This window comes from Gobio gobio, assembly GCF_949357685.1.
Source record: "Gobio gobio genome assembly, chromosome: 13".
Lineage (NCBI taxonomy): Eukaryota > Metazoa > Chordata > Actinopteri > Cypriniformes > Gobionidae > Gobio > Gobio gobio.
The window spans coordinates 28,479,384-28,500,758 of record NC_137106.1 but is presented as its reverse complement, the minus strand read 5'-3'; the positions used below and the strand labels follow the sequence as shown (position 1 = coordinate 28,500,758).

At 38.0% G+C, this 21,375-nt stretch overlaps 1 protein-coding gene across 1 annotated transcript in view; it reads right to left on the bottom strand.

Moving 5' to 3' along the window:
• The window catches only part of ank3a (ankyrin 3a), a gene marked incomplete at its 5' end in the record, with an annotated part of 112,523 nt that overhangs the window by 52,224 nt on the left and 38,924 nt on the right, over positions 1-21,375 (bottom strand). The window contains 16 exons of the mRNA XM_079833395.1: positions 7,727-7,850; positions 11,478-11,516; positions 12,276-12,348; positions 12,927-13,022; positions 13,392-13,490; positions 13,569-13,667; positions 13,803-13,901; positions 13,989-14,186; positions 15,197-15,295; positions 17,150-17,248; positions 17,353-17,550; positions 17,795-17,893; positions 18,585-18,683; positions 18,884-18,982; positions 19,389-19,586; positions 20,748-20,846. Coding sequence (XP_079689521.1) covers positions 7,727-7,850; positions 11,478-11,516; positions 12,276-12,348; positions 12,927-13,022; positions 13,392-13,490; positions 13,569-13,667; positions 13,803-13,901; positions 13,989-14,186; positions 15,197-15,295; positions 17,150-17,248; positions 17,353-17,550; positions 17,795-17,893; positions 18,585-18,683; positions 18,884-18,982; positions 19,389-19,586; positions 20,748-20,846 — 1,817 coding nt within the window. The remainder of the gene's footprint in view (positions 1-7,726; positions 7,851-11,477; positions 11,517-12,275; positions 12,349-12,926; positions 13,023-13,391; positions 13,491-13,568; positions 13,668-13,802; positions 13,902-13,988; positions 14,187-15,196; positions 15,296-17,149; positions 17,249-17,352; positions 17,551-17,794; positions 17,894-18,584; positions 18,684-18,883; positions 18,983-19,388; positions 19,587-20,747; positions 20,847-21,375) is intronic.

The window sequence follows — 21,375 nt, the reverse complement described above, 5'->3', positions numbered from 1 at the left end:
TGATAACTAATGTGCTCACTCACAGAATCAGACACTACTGCCTTTTATATAGCACATTTCTCGTTATGAATTATAATACCATTTGGTTCGTTGGTCTGGTGGGTCAGATTGCATTCACACCTCAAGTGAACAGTCCCAGAGTTTGCTTGCAATCGGGCCGAGACCACCTGGATCCGAGCCCGATTGTCATGTTCACATATACCTAAACTAAGCACCCTTATTCTCTTCTGAGGGATAGTAGTTAGCGTTTGCACGAGTGCGTTCGGCTCTCGAGGGAGTGCATTCGAGGTAGAGGTGTGCAATATTGACAAAACGATTGTATCTCAATAGAGATTTTATCGATAATGATAATTAGACAATATTTTTCTGAGTGTGTTGATACCTTGGCAGGTTTAGTAATGCCGTGGACAGCTGACTCCCAAAGCTTTTGATATTCTTCATATTCTGTGTGGTTGTCAGTTTGCAGCAGTGACAGAAATCTAACTAATTTTGTTGATACTGATTTCATCTGAACTTGGACTAAATTTAAATCTCTTTATTAACTTTTTGAAGCGTCAAAGTGGTAGTTGCATAGCTGTCATTGGAAGGACAGAAATTGCTCAGATTTCATTAAAAAAATATCTTAATTTGTGTTCCGAGGATTTAAAGGTTAATGATCAGTCAACGAGCATCGGTTGGAATTAACATAACTATGGGTAACATTACTTAATATTCAAATGTTTTAAATCAAATACACTACCGTTTTAAAGGTTTGGGGTCAATAGGATTTTCTAATTAATGTCTTTGAAAGTCTCTTAAGATCCCCAGGGCTGTAGTCCTGTTTTGATCCAGTTTGATAAAAAATACTGTAATATTGTGAAATATTATTACAAATTAAAATACAATGTATTCCAAACCTGATAGTATCTACTACTCCAGTGTCTACTACTTCAGAAATCATTTTAATATGCAGTTTAAAATAGTAGACAAATGGGGATTTTTTGATTTATAGATTAATTTCTTTCTTAAAGCTACACTGTGCAATTTTTTTAGTTTATTCTTAGCTAAAACACTTAGTTCTTTCAAAAATATATGTGCTCATTAATGTATATTTACTCCTTTCAAGTAATAAAGTATTCTCGTCAGTTTATAATATGCCTTTGAAAATACATACGGGTGAGGGGTTCAAATCCGGGTCGCCATGTTGCCCCTCCATCTTGAAAGTACATTAACCAAAGAGGGACATACCCGTAAATTCAAGCTTCGCCTTTCGCGTTTTAACACTCGATGGCACCGTGTCGAATGTGGACAAGGTCGAACTGGAAGCCATGTTAATCTTGGACTAAATCGGCCACCGTAGGAGTTAAAACAAAATCGGAATTGAGAGGAACAGAAACTAATATTCACTGGATGGTCATATACATTTTCACCACTAGATGGGGGAAAATATCACACAGTGTAGCTTTAAAAAATCTTACTGACCATGAACTTTTGAACTGTGGAGTATATTTAAATGAAGAGAGGTCTTACGCTTTGTATGCTAGCGCTATTTAAATTTAACCTGACAGGCTTTGAAAAAAAAAAAACAATCCACTACGAGCAGTTATAGCAAGCACCACTAACAAACGGACAATTTGAGCTCATTTCAAATGTACTACTGCGTGTGTATGTGTGCACCCTTCTGCAGTGCTCTCATGCCTGGATCTCTGCAGGACAGCAGTCTTGGGTTGGTTGCACAGTGTGTGTATGAGAGATTGAAAATTCTGCAGCAATCAGCAGGATTTAAAGGTACAGCACTGTAGCGCACACAGCAGAACTGTACACGAGGGTGTGTTTACGGAAGAAACTGTTGGTTTGTGTGCTAGTCTTTGGATGAATGGGTTTACAACTTACTTTCCGTCTCTTCCTCTCACACGTCAGTTTCATTCGTCCTGTTCTGCATTGTTTTTATGGTTCTGTAGCATTACAGCAGCTGAATCACCCTTTTCTGCAGTACACTCGTTTCCCTTCTCTGCATTAACTTATCTCTTTTTCTTTTCACGCTTCATCATTTTCCTCCTTTACAAATGCACTTCTTCTCTCTCTCTAATTATCTCACTCTGAACAGAGACAGTATTTTATAAGAAGGCTGTACTATGGCTTTGTGTGAAACAGCATACAATGAAATAAGAGGAATAATTGTTCTCCTATCCTAACAGGCGAAGCTATATTATAATCATATGTCTCTGTGTGCTTGGATTAACTATTCTCTTTTTGCTTCCCTATCAAAAGCAAACTAGTGATAACCAAACATGCTTAGAACACCGTATCTATTCTTAATTTTGCAATAAAATTGACCTGTGATCAATGTTGTGAGTAATGGCCAATTAAATGTGCCGTCAGCAATGTGACAGAGTGATCGGCTTCAATTGCTGACTGATCAGCTTGAAGCTTTTGTCCCTGGATGTTACATAGAGCATCACAACCGAAACAACAGCAAAACACAACATATATGAACACAGTCCATGCCACACTGAACAAAAACTCATAAAGCAACCAAAATATAACAGTTAGCACACTAATCATTAATATTTCAGACATCAATAAAATTTAAAACAACAACATTTCACAACACACAACTACTGCCCGCTTTTACTTTTATTGAAACACTCCTCACATATTCTCCATTTATAAACAGCCTTCAAAAGTGTTAGATGGCTTTTGTATGATTGATAAGAAGTGTGTTCGGCTTCGGAGCCAGATAGAACAAATCAAACGTCAACACAAGAGGAGTTCAGAGACCCGAACTCCAGTTGAGATACATGAATTCGTTCTATCAGGCCGAGGAGCTCAGGCCTCAGTGTATGAAAGGGATGAGACTCCACAGAAACGCACTGCACCAGATGACACGGTGGAGCGAGGCATGATGGGAGTTGTAGTATGTATGGAAAGGGGCAGTGACAGAAACGACAGCTACGGAGAGAGAGAAGGCAAAAGACACAGAGAGAGAGAAAGGCAGAGAGAAAGACATCACTCTTACCTTATCCTGGGGCTAGAGAAAGTGAGAGAAGCGAAGAAAGAGAAAAGAGAGTAAAATGTACTGGACGCGGCAGAAGCAGCGAGAGTTAAGCATGGCACTGAGGCTCTGCCACAGCATGTGTTGTGCTCCTAGACAGGACTGGGTGCGTGTTTGGCAACATTAGTAGCCCTATCTAAGAGCAAACAATGCCAGGCTGATGTTAACAAAAACAAAAGAGGCAGAAAATGTGAAGCTCTGTAGAGTAGAATATCATTGATGACATTTAGAAACATCAAACTAGTAACAATCCAAATAGCAATAAGCATTTCTAAAGCAATTAAAACTCATTTTCAAACATGAAAACGTATGTCTTACCTTGGCTAAGCCGCTGGGATAGTATTTTGCAAATTACGTAATCATAGCAATAATCTATACAGCTAATTTGACTCACATTTGACTATTTAATGCCTCCTGTCTCAATATCCAAATACAGCAAACCATAGAGCTAATGCTTCCCTCTGAGCTACACGAGTTCTGAGCACAAAATTGAAATTATCAATTCAATCAATCCATCATAACTAAAGGTGATAAGAGACGGAAGGTCTGTATCCATCGCATCACACCTTCACATGTTCACACAAACAGTCACGCACTTTCTAGGCTTTATCACTCAGCGTTCCCTTCCCGGTGATGATGTCATTGTTTTCAGTCATTTATTCTGTCCTCGAATGCTATTACCATTGGCACACAAAAAGCCAGCCAATCAGAACTAAATGTCCCGTTCAACAACAGAAAATTAGGCTCCATTGTGCCACATATAATGCTTGCATGACAGGACTGGTACCTTTCCATCCTTGTGTCTCTCTCACCTACACCTACTCATCATCCATCTGCAACTATAAACTTCACATTTAATAAGGGTAGAATATAAAAATTTTCCCTATAAAAATTTGTTTTTTTTTGCACTAGGGTTTGGCGATGTCCCCTAAATTGGCAGTTGACGATGTTTACAGTAAAACATTGTGATGGTCGATGATATCGTCATTTGGGGTGGGGGGGGGGGGGGGGGGGGTAATTAGGTAGATAATATACTGTATCTCTTTACATAAATACTATTTTCATATCATTTCGTTATTTTTACTAACCCAAATAATGACTCATCCGCTAGGTTGCACGTGAGGGGGAAAAAATGGGTTCCTTCCACTTAAGAGTTGAGCTCTTTTTATTTTAATATATCTCTTTACATAAATACTATTTTCTACTTTTTAAAAAATAACTTAGTTATTTTACAAACCCAGTGTTTTGTATGTGAATGCTGTTTCACGTGAATATTACCACAGGAGTGAAGCACAAAGCTTTGTTTAGCCTTGAAAGGAAATAATGGTCAGATAGCACTTTTTCATTCTGTTTTGCGATCTGGACCTGGTCACTCGATTTTCCGTGAATTTTAACAATAGGCCTAGTCCATTTTATCCCAATGGACATGGACATCTCGTTTCTTTTCCCAAATCTTCACTCAAGTCGCACCCATGTTCGCAGGGGATTATAAACGTTTCTTCCTTTTGTTTGCTTATAATTAAGTCTATAATAACTATTCACATCCTTTACTGTGGTAAAGTATAAAAAACACTGTAGGACGAATACCTTTTTACTTCAAATTTTATTTAACACAGTTTGTTCTTGTTATTAAACTTGGTAAGGCACGTCAAGTTTGGTTTATTTGAATAGCGCATTTCACACATACACCGGTGATTTTATTTTTGTTTTCTCTGGCAGTGAATAATCAAACATTGCCTGAATGTCTTGACCCTGTGGAAGATAAAATCCACTCTTCAGACCTTTTACAACAACTGTTGCTTTGCAACATCAGGAGAAAACATGAAGACAAAGATATTCGAAAAGGTGTCTATCCAGCTTGTGTCCCACATTACTCTCAAAGCGCAGAGCGGTATATGACGCATCTTTGCGGGGAAATAGTATGAATCAAATATTTTTCTAGCTAATATTTAATTTTCTTATATTCTTGAGGTTACCATTATTTACTGAAAATCTTTTAAATGTTTTATAGGCTGTAGTGTGTTGTTTCACTGACGGAAGTGCTTAAATAAACATGCATGCTTATGGATGTTTCAGCCTCAAATGATTTAAAAATGTAGGCTATATATATATATATCTGGCATAGACTACAGTATTTAAAATAGCATATATGCATTAGTTACATTCTCAATTTAATTTACAGAGCAATCCCTGCTAAGTTTTTAGTGTAACTAATACTATAGAAGAGGATTAGTGTGTGTCGCACTCACAACAGACTCGCAACGGGGGCGTGGCATCACGATGGTGGCGCTCCATCGTGATGTCAGTCAGCCATCACGATGCACAACGGCACAACCCTATTTTGCACATTACTGTTGTTAATAAAAGTTGATTTTATCTGCATAACGATTCAAGCTCAGTGCTTCACTGTCAAATTTTAAATAAACAAACATGTAATATTATTAGTAACTGCACTTATTAACAAAGAAATGCAAAACATTAGTAATTTTATGATTTAATTAAATTTATGATAATTTTTCCTCCAACGCCACCATCTGTAGAACTTAGTGGTGCTGGTGCCACTGCTTTCAAATGTAAGTCTAGAGCCCTGTATAAAGTACTGTGTCAGAAAAACATAATTTAATGACATAATCAAAATTTGTACCATGTCAACGCCATGTTACTTTTTTCTAAAATTTGTAATATCGGATCAGATGTTGGTGCTTACAAAGACATCCACTTTGTTATGAAGTGTCCTCAAGGCTGTCAAGATCCATTTGATCATGTTTCATTAATCAATAGCAATGCATTTAGCCTACAATTACTCACCAGAGCATCTTTTATGTGGTTATTTCCACACTTGGCCACTTGTATTTTTGCTAATCACATAAAAAGCATAAATAGACCATATAAACACCAAACCAACTTAAGAGATGCAAAAAAACACAACATAGGTCAATGCATTAGGTAGTTCAGGCCACATAAATAACGTAAACTTTACGTTCAAATTTAAAGTGTTGATGGACACATACCCAAATGTGGCCACGTTTAAAACTGTAGTCCGTAACTTTTTTTGGTTAAAAATTATGCAAAATCAATTATTGAGCAAGTACATAACAAGCCAGTGTTCAAAACTGATTCACAACGGTAAGCTTATAATAATGTTTTTTGAATTTGAGTGGTACCAGTAGCTTTCCGCGGGAAATACAAGTTTGCCTTTGTGTAATTACATCCCGTCTGTATACATAGAGGAGTCCCGGACGCTGCTCATGGCGTGAACTCTGTGTTTTTAACGGGTTATAATTAATTCATTTGTTACATTTATATAGCACTTTTCTAGGCACTCAAAGCGCTTTACATGGAGGGTTTAAAACGTATGCAGGGATTGCTTTTTTTCTGCTGGACAGGTAAGACATTGTAACGGTTTATTGGGTAGATAATGCATACACACTAAATGCACGTAGTCACGCAATGTTGATGTTGTTAACATTAACAATTTGAGAACAAAGAATAATAACAATAATAATAATTTGCACGGTTTGATGTGATGAGCCAACTTTGTTATAGTTAGAGATTTAATCACCATTAGAAGTATTGTAACTTTTTTTTCAGTCCGTTAGAACAAAACTGGCAGGCATGTTACTTGTTCAGGTGACATTTTCCAGTGAAACTTATTATTTTAGTCATATTTCCAAAACGTAGTATCTGTAATTCCGACATACAGTATCCACACCAATGTGACAGCCACACATATTCCTCAAAACATTAGATTAATCTGCGCTGAGGAGCCGCTGATGCACAACCCACGTAAAGATGACAATTTCACAAATAACTGCAATTGCAGGTTTCAAACACAGATGGCGACAAAGAGAACTTGCATTGTTCTCTTTACAAATCTATTTACATTGTTTATCTCCAATCAATCTAATAATATTTTTCACAAATACTGTGAAATACTAATGTGTCTGTTTTTACAAGAACGGGGAACTTTACTGTCTCTTCAGTTTTCAAGTTTGATAAAATCACAGTTTGCAAACACGAATTAAAAATTCTGCAAAAATTGCCCTGCAGTAGAACATGCAACAATTATGCCTAAAGTGGGAAAACCGCATGATATTACTTCTTTAAAAATAGTTCATACTGTAAAGATTAATGTCTGCATTAAAAGTACAACAGGTGTTTTTGCATAACAATTTCTCATAATTGTATTGTGTCACCTAAAAACACTTGTGTCATGCACACTTTAACTTGAATGGCACATGTTGAATTTTTGTAATGGTGGGAAGAGTTTCCTGAGAACCAAAATCCCAGTGTTTTTTTAATTTCCAGTAAACAACCTGATATGAAGACTGACAGAGCTGAATGCACAATGAATGACCGAGATTTGGCTTTCCCTCATTCCTGATGCTTCCTACCATCTTTCTGTTCTTGAAGCATTATTATTAATGCAGACTGAAAGCCAATACACAAGTCCAATCATTAAAACAATAAACCACAGCTTGGACTTGGTATTTTAGCTTACTAGCACTGTTTACATGCCTTTTAAGACTGTAATGCTTTTAGAGAAGTCCAGCTGAACTCTCCACCTCCATCTGCCATAACAACTTGCAACACCATATATATTTGCCACTCATGGAGAACAAGTGCAAAGGTAGAAAACAGCTTCACAACAAAGCGAGCATCCATATAAATAAAGTATACAAGTGTTATTACCTGGCAGAGCGGGCTCCAATACTGAAACCCATGTACCCCTCCTGCGGCAGGGAGTCATCCCCCAACTCCCTCAGGTCCTGTGGCCGAAGATACTTCTCAGTCTCGCCAGTCATCGCATCTTCACCTGCAGGGATGAGACAGGCCTAAGGTGAGCTCACTTGAAGGTGAACGGGTAAGGTGACCTAGCAGCACTGCTGCAATCAGTTCCCCTTCGTTCTTCTAATGAAATAAAACCCAAAGCGACTTACAGTACAATTATTGCCAAGAGACAGTCCCACTAGAGCAATCTGAGGTTAAGTGTCTTGCTCGAATGGACAATGGTAATAATTTGTGGATCATCTCGTGGCATGAACCTTCCAGCCCACACAGTCTTCTTGTGTCATGCAAACATCCAGCTCGTAGTTTCTAGATTATTAATCTATGTCACATAAAACCTGTGTTTTTTTTCTTTCCCACTGTGAATAGCAGAAGCTTAGGTGGCAATATTTCACAAACACATCGAGGAAGCGGCTACTGCTGCATCAGGACACCACTGCGTCTCCTGCTATAGCCTAAAGCACGTTTCCATAAAACCCCCAAGAGTTTCTTAAACCAGATGAAAAATGGCTAAAAGCAGGCTATGCTGTTTTGTAGGTCTCTCACACTCAGTATGGTCTATTTTCTGGTTTTGAAGGGGTTTGGAGCACTTAGGCTACATGCAGGTCAAGCTGGGAGACTAGCCTGAATCAGGAAAGACCAGCAAATCATCTATACTGGCATTGTTTTCAGCAGAGAAAATGTAGAAATATGACAATAAAAAAAATTATGTGGAACAAATTCATGTAATAAATTAAGTTTTAGATTATGTGATTTATGATATGCCTATATCAGCTTTTGTTGTCTAATGGAAAAAACTTTTCAACCCAGCTAAGATGGTTTGTTGTTCTGTTGACTAGAATTAAGTGGGTATGGGCACTTTTCAGATAGTCATAACAGCTTGACGATCTACTTACACCAGCAAAATAGTTTAGTATTGCTAGTTTGTATAGTTTATTAATTAATTGCAACAGTTTGTGAAACCGTCGAAATCAACAAAAGAGGTTATATATAAAATAAAATAAAAACATTTTTTTTTTAAAAGGTCACTATTCCGTGCGATAAAACGAGCAACGGCTGCGTCTCAAAACCTAGTTAGCTGCTAACTAGACATATTATAAACATTTAACATTCATCTCAAGGTTTTCACACTGTACAAGATTTGTACAAGATTAGGTCGCCAATGATGCACAAAATGACACCCAAGTAGGCAAGGTTTATCAGTGTTTCTTTTGCGACACGGCCAAAATCTTTTTCGTATCTCTCATAAACGCGACTTTTGCTTGTCCTCTCTCTCCGTGCTGCAGCCCCTCCCCTCCCGCTACAGAACTCCTCCGTTTCCCTACCGGCTCGCTAATTCCTTTCTACTCCGGTACCGAATTAACGACTTAATGACAACGACCACGCATGACAAAGACTAATAGATGACCCTGTCTAGAAATAGAAGACACGGCATATGACGTCATTCCGAGTTTAAAAGTGTACGTTTGGACAATATATCCGAGTAGCGTCCAGCCGGTGAACACAGTATGCAGCAGAGCCCCAAAACACCGCAGTATTCTGACACACCGACCGTCCGTATCAAACACTCACATAAAAGCGCTGCCATATCCCACTCCGACACTGATATATCCTGTATTAGCGTATTCCCCCGGTTATTCGTTCCGTTCTCAATGAAGCCTGTATCCTCTGAAATGACTGATGGTGAGGTTGATCTATTCCGGTTGATCATGTGAGAGTCGGTCGTCCCGAGTCGACCAGAACTCTCGTGGCACTGAATGTGCGAGATTTACATCCGTTCATTCGCCCGGTAAAAGTTAAATCACAAGGCAGCCTGGGTCAAGCGAAGGAGGATCTACCAAAGCTGCACTCTCACATGTCAGGGGAGCTCTGCTCTTTTTCCAGCCTCCCGCGTGCGCAAGCACACACACACACACACACACACACACAACACGCGCGCGCAGAAACAGAGCAGGTCCGGTGTGTGTGCTGCTGCTGAAGATTTTGCAGGTCTAGCAGCAAGTGCAAGGTGGTAATAAGACACCAAGTACTGTCAACATAGTTCTCTCAGGAGAATGAAGGGAGGGAGACAGTGCCAGCACTTCTCTAATGTGCGTGTGCTGGTTCTGAGGGTCAAATATTAAAACATCGTCACACATATATAGAATGTTGAAAACTAACTTGTGGACAGTGAGGACCATCTGAAGTGGTCCTCAGTGTTTGAGATGCTCACATCCTAATAATGTTATGCTTTACAGTAGGCCTATTGTAGGTGTTGACAAACCCTAATTTGGGAGCTTCCGACTGAAATCTACCCCAGAATCTTACAGTTAACAGGTCTGTTCCAGTGTTGTTATTGTTAACTAATACTCCAACTATTAATTTTTTTTTTTAAATATAAAAATGATTTAAAAATAAAAACTGAAATACAGCTGAAATCAAATATACTGTATGTTATAACAGCTAATGTCTAGACTCTCTAGGCTATAGGTCTCTTCAGTCACACATTCAGAGTCACTGTAGAACATTCTACTCATTACAAAGTGCTAAATAACATTACATAACTGTAAGGAAGTTCACTCTTCTCTCAAGTATATACTGTACCTACAGTTATGCACACAACTTGTATTTTTCGGTATTTGGCACAGCTCTTTGTTGTGTGTAGGAGGGATCAGGATTTGCTTAAATACATTGAATGTTCCCATAATGACTATTAAACTGACCTACGCTGTAATAAAATGATTACCCCCTATCCAATCATCACAAACGACTGGAAAAGTCATGGGATGAAAAATGTAACTAAACTAAAAAAAAACTGAATAGTAATAAAAAACAAAAGCTAATAAAAATAGTCAGTCTCTACCATAATATGACAACAAACAGGTGTGTGTATGTGCGAGTTACAAAGTCAGATTGGCGATCAAAGGTGGCCTGCCTGCGCCGCTCAATAGGATTACACAGACAATTTACAGGATAACCTATAGATATATTATAGGCGTCTGCTGCTAACACACACACACATGCACACTTAATCTCTCAGCATACTGATCAGACCGCAGTTTCAACACTAGACTTAAGCATTTCATTGCTTTCTTATATTCCAAGATTATCTCTGTATCCCTCTCTGATTATTTTGCATGTGTCTCTCGCTCTCAGGTAGAGGGGTGACACCTGTGGGCCAAGTCAGTGTCACCTGCGGGATTCTAAGCATATCTGCTGACACGCATGGTAACCGTACACCCTCAGCTCTCTGCGTAACCATGGAGAGGGGTGCAGAGAAGGACATTAAGCTCTTGAATATTTCAGCGTTGCACCAGCAGATGAGAGTGAGAGTTTGGCATCATAATCAACACGTGGAGTGTTTTCTTCTCCTCCTGATCCACTGCACGTCAGCTTCACTGTATCCCAGGGAACTGTATGAGTCACATACAGGCTTTTGGGGCATCTGCTATTGTGTATCTATGTGTGAGCTTTGTAAATATGTGTTTATAGTTATGAAAAAACTGTCTGTGTTAAGTTAGCATTCACAGGAAATCACAGCAATCACACTCTGTTTATGTGCATACAGACTCAAGGAAACACACAGTGCACTGCAAAGCCAGGCGTGAGGAACGCATCTAAGCCGAGGGATGATTAAAAAAGGGAGGGAAAAAAACAGAACTACGAGAGTGTGTACCTTCTTCCCCATCAGTCTGGGCTTCATGATCTTTCACAGCTGTCAAACAGTACACAGCAATGAGTTAACGCGCTCACACACACACACACACACACACACACACACACACACACACACACACACACACACACACACACACACACACACACACACACACACACACACACACACACACACACACACACACACACACACACACACTCACACAGAATAATGAAGGCATATAGTGTTAGCCCAGTGATCATGGTGCAAGCTAGTGGGGCAACTGTAAAAATAACTCAATTTGAATATACCAATGGATGCAAGACTATTTAAAATAATATTTCAACAACTGCCTCACTGACTCAGTGTGCATATGGTCACAGCAGAGTAAAGAGCATCAGCAGTGTAAACCCATATAGTTTACAAAGAAAGGGTGAAAGTTTGTGTGTGTGGTCCTGGTAATTATGGGGACAACATTATGTCCCCAAACATTATGGGGACAGAATGCATAAAGTTTTCTTTGATAGGTAGGTTTAGGGGTAGGATTAGAGTTGGAGGATAGAATATACAGTTTATACAGTGTAAAAAGTCTCCATAAAACATGGAAACCCAACGTGTGTGTGTGTGTGTTTGTGTGTGTGTGTGTGTGTGTGTGTGTGTGTGTGTGTGTGTGTGTGTGTGTGTGTGTGTGTGTGTGTGTGTGTGTGTGTGTGTGTGTGTGTGTGTGTGTGTGTGTGTGTGTGTGTGTGTGTGTGTGTGTGTGTGTGTGTGTGTGTGTGTGTGTGTGTGTTTAGATAAGCACTTGGTTAGCTGTACCTTCATCATCAGACATGTCGAGGAACTCATTCATGGTCTCCGGGACATTGATCTTGTGTTTCTCAGTTACAGGCTGGTCAAAAATGGAAAACATGAAAAATACAAGTTAGAGATACTGAGACATCCATCAATAAATAAATAAATAGCATAAAATAGCATTATATTGATAATATTGATTAAATACAACTTTAAAAATCAATGACAAACTATCAATGGAAAAATGTTGGATCTTATTTTCATGTAATGGCCGATAACCAATCGATTGCAGACGAAAAACTAAAATAAAAGCAAAAATTATATATTTTTTAAATTAACATTTTTCAGCAAAGTTCATTTAAATGTAAAAATAGAAGAAATAAGAATGAATGATTTGATATTCAATATCGATTGAAAAATAAAATACAGTATATCCAATATTCTAATTGAGGTGTAATTAAAAAAAAAAAAAACATGGGCTGAAATTATGAAATAATGTAAAAACTAATTTGCATGATGCAGTTGGTTGGTGGCATATGACACAGAATGCAAACATGAATTGCATAAAAGACCAATTGCCTAGTACTCTAAGTTGATTGCGGACATTGTTGCTGCGGTAAAGGATGTTAAGGGAAGTAGAAGGGGTGGTCAGGAGACAAATGTGGCCTATGTTACCGTGGCAGTGAGGTTTTCATCTGTAACTCCTCTCAGCGTGTCCACTACGGAGATGTACCCAAGTCGCCGAGCGATGGAGAGAGCCGTGTTCCCATTCTGCCACAAACACACAAAAAATTACTGTATACTGTTTTAACTGTAAATGAGGCATTTCTAATGTACTATCATACCGGGCAAAATGCTTAATGTGCATAAAAGGGGGGCGATGTGAAAGGTACATGAACATTCAAAAGTTTGGGGTCTGTTTATGTTTTTGAAAGAAGTCTCTTATGCTCACCAAGGCGGCATTTATTTGATCAATGTACTTTTTCAGGATAATTTGATAAATAGAAAGTTCAAAACAACAGCATTTATTTAAAAGTTATTTTTAACAGTGTAAAAGTCTATACTGTCACTTTTGATCAATTTAATTCATTCTTGCTGAATAAAGTATACATTTCTTTTTTTTAATGCCTCAGTACTCACCACTGTGAGCTCATTGGCCGAAGCTCCAAACTGAAGCAGCATATTAATGATGTGGGTGTGGCCTTGCTGTGCAGCCTGGTGAAGAGGTGTGTAACCGTTCTATGCACAGAACAGTGAGAGTCAGTTTACATGCAAAACAAGATAATATATCTTTTGACAAGCTACAAACAGACTCACTTTTGTTTTGGCATTAGGCCTGGCCTGATTCTCTAACAGGAAGTTGGCCATCTTCAGGTTGCCATAGTGACACGCCACATGCAACGGAGTGTAACCGCTCTATTAGGAGAATAACAAGGGCAAGTGAATATCAGACGCTGATACAGAAACATTTGACAATAAACCTCTGAATGAATCAGTCTGCTTGCGCTGGTTATGTAATCTATGAAAACGCCACAAAATCTGACCCCTGACCTTGGTTTGGCCATCAATTTCTGCTCCATGGTTCAACAGCACTTCAGCAACGCCTGCCCTGTCATCCTGTGCAGCCAGGTGCAACGGCGTGAGACCGTTCTATTTTACAAACACACACCGTCAGTCTAAACTACTTTCATTTCCCAATATTGTGCTTTATGTATATGCGAGTGTAAGTATGTTTACCTTATTGCCCATATTAACATTTGCATGTTTGGTGAGTAGCAAGGAGACAAGGTCCACACTGCCCTCCTGTGCTGCCAGGTGGAGGGGGCTGATGCCCTGCCGGGTCACGGTGTTACACTCCGCCCCATATTCCAGCAACGTTGTCCCAATCTCCAATTGATTCTTCTTAGCCGCAATGTGGAGAGGCGTGTAGCCATTCTACAGAGAATGAGAGAGAAACAAGATGCAAAGTTTCAGTCATTTTTTTATTAAAATATTATGCAAGCACACAATCATCTTTTCTTGTTTTTTTTTCTAGCACGATTCTTGATTACACAAACCAAGCAGAGACTGCAAGAAGACTGCAAGAAGTAACCAAGCACTTCACTCCCCTCCAAATTCCCAACCTGCTAACATGGAGATTACATTAACATCTCTCAAGGTACATTAACTCTGGGAAAAAGCAAGCCATCAAATTTAGAACTGCAAAAATCATATAAATAATCCATATTTTTGTCTTGTTTTTCATAAAATTATACATGAGATTTTTATCCTTCTTGAGCATAAATCCATGGACAAGGCCATGGAGAAAATATGAGATACGTAGGAGGAAAAATGATATTTCAAAACTTTTGCATTCACCCGAGAAACTTTGAATTCACTTGCAAAAGTTTTGTGTTCCCCCGAGAATCTTTGCGCTTAATCCCAAAAGATTTGTGTTCCTGTGAAAACGTGTTAAAAAATAAAAAAGAACACAAAACCATTGAAATATATTTTCCCTCCCATCTCTTTTTTCCCCAACTCTGAACAAGCTAATTTTAGATAACAAAATTCATTTAAGACATTCTCAGACAACAAACATTTATATCTTCCACAATTTGATACTCAAATAAAATGATCCCATATGACTGTTTTAGATATGTTTACTGGAACACAAAATAAAAATAATGAGTAAGAAAATGATTTCTGCAGAGCTCAATGTGAGAATATGGCCTGTTCAACAACTCTTCCGTGCTGTTGTGGGTCAGTTTGTGTTAGTTTAATGTATTTAGCTTTAAGTGAATCCGATTTTATGCAATTTAACATCAGCTTTTCATCCTTCATGACATCCTCTACAAATATGATTTGAACATGGCAACAAAGTCACAAAAAGCACATTGTAACTATTGAGATGTGATTGTTATGTAGGGTCAGCATGGAAGGGTTAATCCGGCAACCCAATCCCGTACCTTCGCTGCAGAATGAGGAGATGCTCCCTGGTCCAGCAGTAACAGAGCCACTCTCTGATTATCATAGTGAGCAGCCACATGCAGCGGTGTTAACCCAGTCTATAATATACACACAGACCCCAGCACGATCACAAGCACCCACGCCAGCATGCAACACACATACACACAAATATAGGACGCATGCATGTATGTCAGCACATACAGTACATGGGTGTGCACATGAATGGATGCATACACACACACACACACACACACACACACACACACACACACACACACACACACACACACACACACACACACACACACACACACACACACCATGTTAAAGTTAAGAGGGAAGAAATCCCAGCAAACCACATTAAGATTATGGAGGACCAAACCTGCAGAAATTTAAAATAAACAATTATATAAAATGTATAATATATAACATGTATGAAAATAATAATATTTAAATAAAATAAAATAATAAATGACTTGATGAAACAAATATAATTCATTTTTAATTCAATTGAATCCTGAATTAATTTTTGTATAATATAATTTATTTATTTTTTCTTCATTTATTATTTTATTTATTTATTCTTTCATTGATTTTTCCATTTATTTATGCATTATTTTAATTTTTATATTTATTTATCTGTGTGCAACATGGAAATGAGGGAGGTGGCCCTTGCATAGCTCCTGTGCATCATTGTTTGAGAGCTCACATATAGAAGCGTCAGATCTTACTAAGCGATATTAGAGTTTGCTATGGGATGTGGCAGATTAACTGGAGAACTTTAAGTTATTTTCACCAATTTGCATTATGTCAAATTATTTTGTAACAACCAGAAATAGAAACATGAAGCTGAATCCAGCAATTTATGTAATCATTCCTTCCTTAAAGTTGGCAGATTCTAGGTTGATGACACTCAGTGGCTGGTAGGTTTCTAGTCTATGCCTGTGTTTATTTTGTAATCACAGAGAAAATCTTGGCTAGGTTTATCTGAACCTACTGTAGGTTTGCGATGCTTTTGGGAAATGCGGCCCTGGATTTGCAAGATTTGTGTTAAATTTAATAAAAAATTATATTTGTTTTATAAATTTGTCATTTATTTATTAATTTATTTTACTATTATTACATTTATTTATCTTTTTATTTATTTATCATTTCTGCAGGGTTGGGCCTCCATATCAAGCAAGCAGCAATGAGTTCACACATTATATGAAGTGGAAAAACTACTTTCACAGGATGGGTGTTTCTTTCCTTAATACAGATTAAGCTTCTATGTGATATTTCTGCATATCTGTATTCTATTGTTGTACTTATTAAAAAGCTTAATCTTTGTTAAGGAAACCAGACCTTCATGACAGCACAGCTGACGTAATGACACTTAGGAAAACTCATCAGCTCTGTGAGTCTCTCAATAAAGATAGTTATGTGGATGACAGTTATACTTCGTAGTTCAAGCATAGTAAGGAGGAACCATTTGGAGGAAGGTAGAGACAGATGAACAGACGAAGACAAATGAAGGTCTTGTCCCAAATGACGCCCTCTGTCCTTGTTTAAGGCGTCATGGTTTTTTTCTGGTTAGTGTGGCCCAGTTAGCCCCTGCTGGTAGATGTTGTAACTACACCATCTGGCTGCAAAAAGCAGGTTTATCTATTGAAGTACATTCAGAAGTAGCCATGTATTCTGACAAAAAAATGTGTTTTGTTGTTTGTTGCAAGAAACATTTCAAATGTACATTTTTCATTATATTTATATTATACTATATTTTACCAATGCCTTAATTTTGGACTTTTATGGACTTTGACAAGACCAAGTGAAGTCCACATCAAGTGCAACATTTGGGATAAGACCAAGCTGTATTATGAAATGCACAAGGGGACTCATACAAATGTTACATCACTATACAAATGTGACCCAATCATGTATAATATGCATAATATATGCATATGTTCACCAACCTTGCCTGCTGCATCTGGTGCAGCTTTCTTCTCCAGTAGAAGATTGGCCACTTCCAACTGCCCATACTTTGCAGCCACATGCAGGGGAGTGAATCCTTTCTGTGGATGTATATATGGGCATGAAAGAAGGAAAGAGATCTGAACAGTCTCAGACATTTAAACCACACTATATGTGGGCACACAGCACAAACACACACACACACCTTAGTTGTTGCAGAGAGGGAGGTTCCCTGCTCCAGCAAGAGAGTTGCTATCTCCTGATGACCCTCACGGGCGGCAAGGTGGAGAGGGGTGTAGCCAGAGGTGGTGGCAGCATTGGGTAGTGCCCCCTTCTGCAGCAACTGCTGCACAATATCCACCTTTCCCAGACGGCTAGCTATATGCAGGGCTGTTTGGTCATCCTAGAAATTGACGTTATGGAAATCGTCGTTATGGAGAGTGAGAGAGAGAGATAAGATGAGATGAGAGGCAAAACAGCAAAGCACATTTATCATCTGTCATGCTCTAATCACTTGTGTGTGTGTGTGTGTGTGTGTGTGTGTGTGTGTGTGTGTGTGTGTGTGTGTGTGTGTGTGTGTGTGTGTGTGTGTGTGGTGGGATGTGGACAGTGGTTAATTCAAATTTGAGCTTGTGTGAGTGTCTCACCTTGGCTTTGATGTCCACTTTAGCACCATTCTGTAGCAGGTATCTGACAACGTCAGCCTGGCCGGCCCTTGCTGCCATGTGCAATGCTGTTTCACCTCTCTACAATACAACATTTGTGTCCAGAACATTTATGACGTGCATGTGATTTGCAAGCTTTAATATATTAATTCGAAATGAGTTATAAACGCATTATATAACAATATCATTAATGTTATGGAGTATTTTTAATGCAAATACAATTCAAAGGAGTATATGAATTTTCTTATTCAGTATGCCAGTACAGCTAATTATACATATTCTATTAAAATATTAAAAAAATTATATCAATCCAAACTTAATGTAATTATATATATATATATATATATATATATATATATATATATATATATATATATATATATATATATATATATTGATTTAAAACCGTATAATTTAAAGTATCCACCTCATGGATAAACAGAAAAGAGGAAGTGAAATCATGTGTCTTCGAAAAGCCACGTTCAAAGTTTGGTGTCATTTTTTCATGCTTGACAAGATTAATCAAACATAGCATCAACCCCATAAATAATTTTTTATTTAATATTTATTCTTACTAATATAATATATCATTTAATTTGTATTAATTTAGATTGAGATGGCATAATGCAAGTTACTAACACAACGTTGTGTGTATGATAGAATGTTTAAAATGACAGAAATACATATAGAAAAAAAAAATCACCTTTCTAAAAGTAAAAGTTTCACAGAATGTATGTCTGTGAGTGACACTGTACTAAAAGAGGAAACGTACTACGTTGGTGGTGTTGGGTGAGGCTCCGTGATGTGTGAGCTGTTTCACTATGTTCTCATGACCCATAAACGCAGCAACGTGGATTGGCGTCAACCCCGACTACAAACAATTAAAAGATAAAAAAACAAATATGAAAAAAGCTTTACTATAACACCGCTTGTGCTATTATATTTCAGAAACATAGCTAAAACTATGAATATTAAACTCAATTCAAAACTAGACAATACATTTCTAGTGCTTTTATGGTACTTTATCATATCACATATGTTCTTGAATGAAAGTTCATATCTCTCTCGTACCTCAGTGACTGCCTGCATTGACGCTCCATGTTTCAGCAGCAGTTCCATCACCTTTACTCTGTTCTTCTTACAGGCAATATGAAGAGGTGTGAACCCGTTCTGTTGATGTAAAACACAAACATGCTCTGCTTGACTGAGATACCACCACACCCACCTTTACCAGAAGTGGAGACCCACAAAAACCTCCCTTTGGTTGAACCCATGGTATTCAGTAATAAAGCTGTGTGATCTTGTTCATTTTATCTCACATCAAGTTATTTTTGAGGTTCAGGTTTATTTTTAAACTGTCATTAGAATGTCTCCGTATTACTATGGCAACACACACAACTGCAAATTTATATCGCACATTGTGGAGTGAGAGATAACGTTCATACAGCTGCATATGTTAACAGAGGAAAATAAACCCAGTCACCATGAGAAAGAAATGCAGAGAGAGAAAGGAGAGAGCAAGAATGTATTTTCTGAGTTTGATTGTATATGGTTCTCTTTTTCTCTCTGCTCTCACCAGGGCTTTAGCGTTAGGGTTGGCCTTCTTATCTACAATGACTTTGGCCACTTTGTAATGTCCGCAGTGAGCAGCCACGTGCAGTGCCGTCAGGTAGTCGTTGGTGACATCATCCACGGGGGCATTGTGCTGGAGCAGCAGTTGGACACAGTTCAGGTGATCCCCTTGGGTCGCCATGTGCAGAGGAGACAGACCGTTCTATAGTAAACCAAAAAATAGAAATGTCCATTTTACAAGATAATAGATAGTGTTTGATCAACATAGAATTTTGATGGCAAAAGCCAATGCCTTAGAGCAAGGTATATAAAGGCAATATAACACAGATATAAATTATACCGCACTATTTCATTTAACGATAAACCCATGCGGCAATAAAATTTAGTTTTTATTTTCAATAATATCTACTAAAATAGAAATACATTTTTTTAAAAATAAAGTAAATTTGATCAATGAAAATGATTTGTACTTTAGCATCTTTTTGATTCTGTGATCTTATTACAGTATTTTTCACAAATAAAGAATAAAACATGACTACAAAGGAAGTAAGCTGCTAAGTTTGTGTGCAATCGGAATCATACTTTCTCAAATAAAAGGCAGTAATGCTAAATTTACATACAGTGCACAGTGAATATGACATGAATATGTCAAAATAAAAGCTTTCAACACTTGTCAGCTAAACAGAAAAACTTATCGGCTGCTGCCGATAATAAAAAATGCTGAATATTGGCCACTACTGATGGATTAAAATCATTAAAGTGACAATTTATGATGCACAGCTCACAAAGAAGTCAAAAAAAGCAGCTGTCTGTTGGTCAAAGCAGCAAATTTGCATGACCAGCTGAATCTGATGTGAAATCTGCTTCGGGAAATCTTTTGCCCTCAAACGAAATTCCTGATCGCCTGGATTCCTATAACTGGATTCGACTGTGAAAATTCACTAAACAATGGTAACCACACCTTAACTGTTCCCTACAAAACTAACTGGATAACTTGTATACAGTAGCTAAATATTTAAACAGAGTGTCCTACAAAAAACCTGGAGGATAGCCGTAAAATATTAAACGCGCAAAGAGGGCCAGAGTTTAAAAAAGCTGATGAGATGTGAAGAAATTGAAGCATTTACGTTAAGGCAATCTATGGTAAAATTTTGGACTCCTACAGTCAGTAAAAAATGTGATAGCAAAGAGATGAAGAGAGCCTGATAAATTAGTTGTTGTTTCTGTAGAAATAATGGCCACATGGGGGCAGTCTTAGGCATGTGCAGAAATGATGGGTAGACCAGAAATCACACCTGCATGTCCACATTCACACAAAGGGTCAGTAAAATAATATTTGGGGTCAAAAAAGCAGAAGTCTTACCTTCGTCTTAGACAAGATGGGAGCTCCCCTGTCCAGCAGCATCTCAACAACCTGCTCGTGTCCACTTCGTGCACCGCAATGCAAAGGGGTTAAACCATCCTATAAGCACACACACACACACACACACACACACACACACACACACACACACACACACACACAGAGAAATAGAGAGAGAGAGACACGTACAGACCAACACAAAGATAAAATGTTACATAATATTAATATGAAATCATACTCTTAAAAACAGCTGATACCACAAACAAACCTCAGCACCTTCAGATGCTCCACTGACACTACATGCTGACCTGTTTGATATTTCTTGCAAAGCTATTCATTTTAATGTACTGCATTTTACACTTCATTGGATCTTGCCTGTCTTACTTTAAGTATGTGCCTAAACTGAAGACTATATACAGTGTGTATAATATGAATGCAATGTATTTATTTGCTGTCATTTCCAGACACCAAATTAAATTGTGTGCCCTTAATTGTAAGCTAATAAGTAAAAAACTTTTTACAAGGTTCATAATGTTCTCTGAAACTTGGGCTCATCTGAGACATCAAAGGGTGAGCTTCTATATATAACTGTAGGAACATCACAATTGACAGTAATAATGTTACAAAA